General features: G+C 35.9%; 2 protein-coding genes across 6 annotated transcripts in view; one reads left to right on the top strand and one right to left on the bottom strand.

Annotated features, from left to right (window-relative positions):
• The first annotated feature begins 785 nt into the window (after positions 1–785).
• Positions 786–7,646, top strand: part of LOC105131703 (ferredoxin-thioredoxin reductase, variable chain-like) — a 17,057-nt gene continuing 10,196 nt past the window's right edge. The window contains exons 1-2 of one of the 3 annotated variants that reach the window (XM_011034803.1): positions 786–1,440; positions 1,512–1,660. In XM_011034803.1, coding sequence (XP_011033105.1) covers positions 905–1,414 — 510 coding nt within the window. In that variant the 5' untranslated portion in view covers positions 786–904 and the 3' untranslated portion in view covers positions 1,415–1,440; positions 1,512–1,660. Of the gene's footprint in view, positions 1,441–1,507; positions 1,661–7,646 lie in introns of those variants that run through there. The other 2 variants (XM_011034805.1, XM_011034804.1) reach the window with 2 other exon arrangements.
• Positions 2,379–7,646, bottom strand: part of LOC105131704 (Transducin/WD40 repeat-like superfamily protein) — a 10,654-nt gene continuing 5,386 nt past the window's right edge. For 2 of the 3 annotated variants that reach the window (XM_011034806.1, XM_011034807.1), the window contains exons 12-19: positions 7,051–7,110; positions 6,857–6,972; positions 5,729–5,863; positions 4,532–4,606; positions 4,313–4,425; positions 3,137–3,253; positions 2,978–3,046; positions 2,379–2,881 (exon numbers count right to left, since the gene is read on the bottom strand). In XM_011034806.1, coding sequence (XP_011033108.1) covers positions 2,818–2,881; positions 2,978–3,046; positions 3,137–3,253; positions 4,313–4,425; positions 4,532–4,606; positions 5,729–5,863; positions 6,857–6,972; positions 7,051–7,110 — 749 coding nt within the window. In that variant the 3' untranslated portion in view covers positions 2,379–2,817. Of the gene's footprint in view, positions 2,882–2,977; positions 3,047–3,136; positions 3,254–4,312; positions 4,426–4,531; positions 4,607–5,728; positions 5,864–6,856; positions 6,973–7,050; positions 7,111–7,646 lie in introns of those variants that run through there. The other variant, XM_011034808.1, reaches the window with a different exon arrangement.

Below are 7,646 nucleotides of genomic sequence, written 5' to 3'. Positions count from 1 at the left end.
ATTCACGCTCTGCACAAAACATTAACTGAATGTCAAATCTATCAATTACCTTCAATTTACTTCTTTTTGCATCTTTCATCTAAAAATACCTTTAAAAAATAAAATAAAGAATATCAAAATATTTTTTATAAAAAATATAGACAAAACACTAGTTAAGTATAGGTGAAATTATTAAATAATATGATTCATCAATTTACATAATAATTAAAATGAAAAGCAAGAAAAAATGAGTTTAGATGCTCCTAGTATTATACTCACTGTGTTTATTAATAAAATTCAAAGTATCAAACTCTTTCTATTTATTAATTTTAGAATGAAAATTTATTTTTACGAAGTGATTTCAAGAAAAAGTGAAATTTTAAAAATAAAAATTTATTTTATTTTATTTTTATATTATAAATGAGAATTATGATTGTTAAACTCAATCATATATCTTGATTGGAGAAATATAAAAATTGGTTTAGATTAGGTTTTTAATTGAATTGAATAAAATATTAATTTAATAAAAATAAAAATTAATTTAATAAAAATTAATTGATTGAATAATGACTTAATTAAAATCAAAGTGTACTTATCAACAATTAAAAAATAAAATAAAACACTATGCTTTTAATAAAAATAATTAATTTAATAATTTACTAATTGGCAAAGTAACCAAGTTTTTTTAGGTTAATTTCTGTGTGGAGTGCCCATATATTAGGTGCGGTGAGGAAATTGAATAAAAATAATAATTAAACATTTACTCCATTGTTGTTATAATTATTATTATTAAAACTCTTGGGTAAGGAGGAGAGGAGAGATAGTCGGAGAGAACACTATCCGACTGACTGAAAGTGGTAGAAACAAGAAACTACGTTAGTCGTTTGGACCCATAAAAAAAAAAAAAAAAAAGTGAGATAGCGCGATGAGTACGAGCTTGGCGTTATCGTCGGCTGCCACCACTGCCGTCAGTTCGGCGTTCCCTGCCACAGATACCAACAAATTCAAATTCAATGCCTTAATTTCACCAAATCCAAGGCTTAACTGCCGCTACTCAATTATTACTCCTACAGCTACTAGTATAGCAACAAGTAGTAGTAGCAGACGAAGAAGAAAAACTGCTGTTTCGTGCTCGGTGGTTTTGGGATCCAACAATTCCGCAACCATGGTGACAGATGATGATGAAGAAGAAGAAGCGAAGAAGAAGATCGGAGCAAGGGTTAGGGTGAAGGCTCCAGTGAAGGCTTACCACGTGCCTCGCGTGGCGAAGGAAGTGGATCTGTGTGGATTGGAAGGTGAGGTGAAGCAGTACGTGAGCCAGTGGAAGGGGAAGCAAGTTTCCGCTAATCTTCCTTACAAGACTCAGTTTGTCCACTCAGGAGGAGTCAAATTCTTTGCTCATCTCAGAGGAGACGAATTGGAATTTATTGATTGATCGACTCACTCACTTATCCTATCATCATTTCCATGCTTGTTTGCTTCCTTTCCTATACATCATCACCATCCAATGCCGGCAGGAAAATACTCCTCTGTCTCTCTATTCTTTGTTTGCTCTTCCTTTTAATTTCATAACAATAATAACAATCATAAATGTGTGTATGTTGTTGTTGTCATAACATGAATGATGTGTATATACAAATATTCTTCTTCAATCCAATTCAAATGCAGTTTTGCTTATTCACTTGCTATTTCGATGAGACATTTCTTCACTGCTACATTACATTTGATCTATGCTTCCTCGTTATATACCATCTTATATGAACATCCATAATCATAAAACAACATAAACAATCACACTGTTCTGATTCTTTTATTGCATTTAATTAAATTTGATGTTTTGCCTTTTCTAGTATACATGATAGTATTAAATGAAAAGCCGGTTCCTATTGTACAGCTCTGATCTGATTAAAGATCCATGGTATGGCTATGATTGAATGGAAGATTAACTGAATATTTGTACTAGTCTTTGGGTGTTTCTGTGTACCTCTTCCCTGCCGTTCCTGCCAGCTTCATGAATTGCATTTTACTTTGAATTGAAAAGCTTTGGCTACGACATAGTTTTCTCGATGAAATGAGCTGTCAGACTCTCGTTTTCTTAGCGTTCTTAGGGAGGCTGTTCATATGTTCTAGATTTGTCTTCAAAGCTGCATAGCTCTGTCGCCAGTGTGTTATTAGCGATACTACTTCAACTCTTCGTATAATATTAATCTCATTAGTTATTATGCCAGGCAATTTGTCTCCCTTCAAAAATTACTTTTGATACTTCTAGCTTATCGTTTTAGTTCTATTCAGTTGCTTGGCTGATTATGACATTGCATCATTATCGATTCTTTGAAGCCTGTACTGTTCAATTGCCAGTTTGTTCCAAAATAGCTTTTTGAAGTAACCTAGTGGGCGAATAGCAGCAAGAATCGTACACTCTTAAGCCAAGTTTCTCTATTTCCACTTATGATAGGTATCCAAAAAAGAATGAAATTGATACATGCCAACGTTACAATCTGTCTCCTACATACTGGGTGGGTAAATCCTTTTCCACCAATGGCCGCCTTGATGATTCCCAGGACTCCGCAGTATGCACTCGATGAAGATACACCCCTGTTAGCTTTCAAGTCTTTTTCAGTAAACTAGATAGAATCAGTGGTTAATGCCTCCATTTATCATGAATGTACATGGAGGTCTGGGGCCAAGCAGGCAGAAAACTCAGAATGCAGATCCATGGCAAGCAGTTTTAACTCCTACAAGTGCACAAGCTCTGCTCCTCCCACAAAGAACTTATAATTCAAACCATGTATGGCTAAAACAATCAGCAGTCGCCACTAGGAAGAATTTGGAGTTTGGTCATGATACTTCTTGAAGAGCTAGATTTAGCTCATGCGCATGCTTTGCAACCGATCCCCCTTTCCTATTGAACAAAACAGGTTAAAGAAAAGAATCCAGACACAATGCATTGGAATATAAATGCCACAGCTCTCAACGCCACTAAGAGAATTGAAGTTACCTTGTAAGGGTAAGCAGGCAGCGTTTGACTTTTTCAAGCTCTACAAAGCAGATATTGCAACGTTCCAGCCTATGAACCAAATAAGATTGTACCCGTCTTAAAGCAATTTTTGTAGTATGCGTAGGAAATCAATCGCAAACATCACAAAAAGGTGCACACCTTTGCTCTGCTTCGATATCCACACCAACAGATGTCGACGCTGATAGTGTTGAATATATCATAGAACCAAACATTCTGACGAGCTTCAGCAGCATGTCCAGGGAAATGCTCAAATGCCTAAATACAACAGACAATTTAGCTATGGATCCTCAGACCACAGAATTATGAAAGCAACTAAAGAGAAACATAATCAAGTAATTGTAAGAAAAGAGTTTGAAGGGCAGAGGGGTGCATTGTGTATCGGGATGGTGCTTTGGTCTTGAGTTGAGCTGTGATTAGCTCATGCTGACCATAAAGCTCCTGGGAAATCCCTGATATCATCAACAAGTTGTGCCACATCACTAATGCATGGTGACCAGCCGAGGTCAGTTTGTAATGCAGATAATGCGTATGCTGTAAAGTAGAAAATAACATATGGAAAACCACCCAAGTAAAAATGGACTCCACACATAACTAATTCATTCCATATGCTCCAAGCTAAGGAAATGCAGTTCAAAGGCATTTCTATCATCACTTCAAGCACCACGCTGTGAAGGACCTTGACACCAAGTACACTGCTATTGAAGTAGTTGCCTTTCATCACCCTAATAGTCAAAGCATGTAAGTTGAATTGTTTAAATATTATGAGTATAGGTGGAATATGATTTCTTTCAAATGTTTACCCGCCTGCCTTTAAAAGGGAAACAAAAGAGGCATTATCCGCAATGACAATGACTTAAAAAGCAAAGGTGTTGCTTGTTTTGACAACATCCAGTGTCTTTGACCAAATATTCAGTTGGTTGAATGGCCACATGTTACCCATCTTTTACCATCATTCAGCCAGAACGGAGGCAATGCCTCCACCAGGGAGAGCCAATGACAAATAGTTGATTCATTGATCTATAATTATCTGCCGTGTCACATAAGAAGAGCAATTAATATAGCTGTCTCTCTCTTAACAACTTTATAGGAATAGTTGCTGAAACATAAACAAAAAATAGGGAATACACAGTAGCATCCTCCACTACTAGCACTCCCTTTTGTAGAGATAAAGGAAGTTAGAGATAAAGGAAGAAATAGATGTGGAGTGACATCAACACTTGGTGGAATGCTTATAATGGAAAACACATAAACCAATAGCAGTAAGCCAGTTAAATGAAAAATATTACAAAGTACAAAATATCTCAAACTTCTTACCTATCCATGTCACTTTCAAGCAGTTTAGTAAGAAGTGGCAGGAGACATGTGCATATATCCAAAGTGACAATGTCAATTTTATCAGCCACGATACTGATAACATCAGAAAGGACCTGAAAGTAAGCATAAGAAGAAGAAACAAAAGGTTAGGAATGAAAGTAAAAATAAATTGTAGCATCCAGTATACTTGTCAAATACTGTGAGATAATAGGTCCTTACAGCATGGTCAGCCATCTTCTCCATCGCACCAATGGCCCCCTTAACATCATTTCTCTCCCAATATCTATAGACAACCTACAGGAAATCATTGACAAGTTTCACCAACCTTTCAATGGCATCTGGATGCAGAAATATTAAAGCACTTCCAATGGCCTAAACTAACAGGATTCACCAACCTTTAAGCAAATTTATACAAGCACAAAATTTGAATAATAGTAGGTTCATGTAAAAGATAATGATAGATTCTGTTGAGCAATAGAGATAGAGATAAAAAAAGGGGATAGTTTCTCAATGGTAAGCTATCTGAGGGGCAGACAGATATCTGACAAATCAATTCATGAAAGGCCAAAGCAAATAACTCTTCCCCTCAGCACTTAATCCAGACATAAACTTTATAGAGAGCTAGATTAGTTGCTGGGAGTAGAAAAACTCGCTGAATTCAAATGTTAAGCAAATGTAAGGACTAAAATAAACTTTATAATGAATGTTGTGCACAGTTTGGCAATAAGTCCTCCCATCAATTGAGAGCCATTTGTAGGAGAAGAAACTAAAATCCAAGAGCAAAACTGTAATGGATTTATATGAATGATAATAAGGACTCTTATTAACCCAGTCATGGAACTATAGAATTTGCTCTGGTAAATGCTGTGTTTCTTGCTGAAAGCAGGTGTGTACCATTGCATGTGTTCATTTCCAATATATCAGATAAGGAAGTAATAACTAGATTATGACAGCTAACGTACAGTTGGAAGGCATTAAGCAGGAAGTACAGATATAAGGTAATAACCAGCTATTAGGGAGGGGGTTCTGATTGAATATGATCATTTTGAAGAATTATAAATTTATGGAGATACTAGAAGGCAGCTTATCAGTTAGGGACAGCAAAAAATTACAGTTGCAGTTTGAGGTACTTGTATGCATAAACATACAAAACAATCACTTCTGGAAAATTGCAAGATAGTTTCCATAATTATTCATCTATGGGCTGTGAGTTGAGAAGAATTTAGACTGTTTGTTTATCGGTAACGAATTTATCTCATCTCTTACATGGAACAATGTGGGAAAAATGCAAGGAAAAAAAAAACAAAATCTGGTGCAGTCTGTTATCAACTCTCCCCTGCCCTTGCAGGAGCAAAAGACGGTGTTTATGTCTACAACAGTCACACATGCACACACCCGCTTATCCTGCTAAGTCACCTGTAACTTGGCAGAACGAGATTGCATAGAGCTGACAAATTGGTCATGCTGTTCCATTAAGTCTGCAATAACATCCTCGTCAAAAGCAGAAACCGTTTCCTTTTCAATGGATGGGGTGCGTCCTCTCTGTTTAAACTTCAACATAATAAGAATTGAAACGGCGTACAAATCAGCATATTAATGTCAATGAAATGTAAAGATTTAAACAAGCACATTAAAATATATTGAAAAACATGAGCTGGAATAGAAATTTTCATCTCAACAAAAAATCATTGAAGATGTGCATACAACTTGCAAGCTGTTAAGGGAGAGAAGGTGAGAAATTTTTCTTCCAACACAAATTTCATGCCATCTCCAGTCATTTGATTTTGAGTCTAAGAAGCACCTATAATTACCAATGAGAAACCCACAACTTTATAGACCAGCTGCATTAAACTTCTATGAAAGCACAAATTTGCTTCCCTGACTAAATAGCCCTTTCAAATAGTTTTATTGGAAGGACCTAGACCTAGAAACATATCTAGAATGTTGAAACCAAGATCAAGTTTCAGTAATATCTCCAACAATTGCAACACTGATCCACTAAATACTCTGGAGAATGTCATGTAAGATCCCTCTTGACCAAAGCAAAAATGAGAAACAAAATATCCGTCTTCAAAGAAAGCTATGAAACCTATCTTAAGCTAGTGATAGTCCAGTTCCTCAGAAAATTGCAATCTAATCTTGCTGTTATCTAAACCACAACCTAAGAACACACAGTTTGATTTCTCATTGCAGTACTGATGAATAATAAAATATTTTATGTATCATAAAAAGCTCATAAATATATATCATCCATAACAGAGCAAGGAGTGTCAAGTGCAATTTCCGTTTAATAATTGTTTCATTCATACAAGCAAACAAAATGATAGATCATTATTGTACAGAAGCATAAGACCCTAAAAGCAAACATATATGGTTAACATGTCCTCTTTTTGTTTTTTTGTGCATGATACATTCTGTGTAAAACTTTGAAAACATGTCATACAGTCCTGAATCCCAAATAATATTGTGGGTCTCCACTCTTCAGATGATCAGAAAGTTAAGAAAGAGAACAGAGCACACACAAAAGTTGAAATCTATTCCTACCATATTAAGAGGGAGCACATTCACCACAGATCCTGTGGAAGTGCTGGAAGTAGGTCCCTCATAGCTAGAAGATCTTCCCCTTTTCTCCCAGTTTATCATAAGTGAACGCATTCTTCCTATATATTTAACATGAAATTGATTAGGCATTTTGAATTCTTGAAAAACCTCAGAGTAGAAATCAGGAACAAATGTACCTCCTTTCTGACTCTCGAAGGTGGGTGCATCTCTGTTTATTTTATGTCCACGAGTCTCACCTGGAAAAAACATCACTATTTTCAGCCTAGGAGCCTTGCATTCCATCTCATCTGACAAAAGAGTGAAAATATGCCAATTCCAAGCCACAAGTGTACTAAACAAATCAAAGTCCAACTCAAAACATCAATGAAACATAGAGAAAAGCTGAGAACCATGCTCCATTCAATGGGTAGACAGCCCTATGACTTATTCTACCGACAATGCACAAAAATCCACTTTTCATTCTTCATTATCATCATCATCCCTGCCCTTGTCACAAAACGCCTTCCACCAGCCAAAAACAGGGGACACTTTACTAGATTTTTTTATGCTGTTCCCAGCTATATAAGCCATGTTTATTCTTAAATCTGATACTCAATATTTACATAATCATGAGCAAGGGTAATGCATTGAAGTGATTATCAGCCTTTTTAAGGAAGGTGATGAGTTTTAAATAGCTTAGGCTGCCATATAAAAGTTGCAAGAGCTGAGTAGATCAGCTGAACCAACCTTAGTGCCTTTTTCAGAAAACTAAGAGATTCCCTACAATGTCATT

This window comes from Populus euphratica, unplaced genomic scaffold, assembly GCF_000495115.2.
Source record: "Populus euphratica unplaced genomic scaffold, PopEup_1.0 scaffold24.1, whole genome shotgun sequence".
Classification (NCBI taxonomy): domain Eukaryota; kingdom Viridiplantae; phylum Streptophyta; class Magnoliopsida; order Malpighiales; family Salicaceae; genus Populus; species Populus euphratica.
This window is presented reverse-complemented; position numbering and strand designations above follow the sequence as displayed.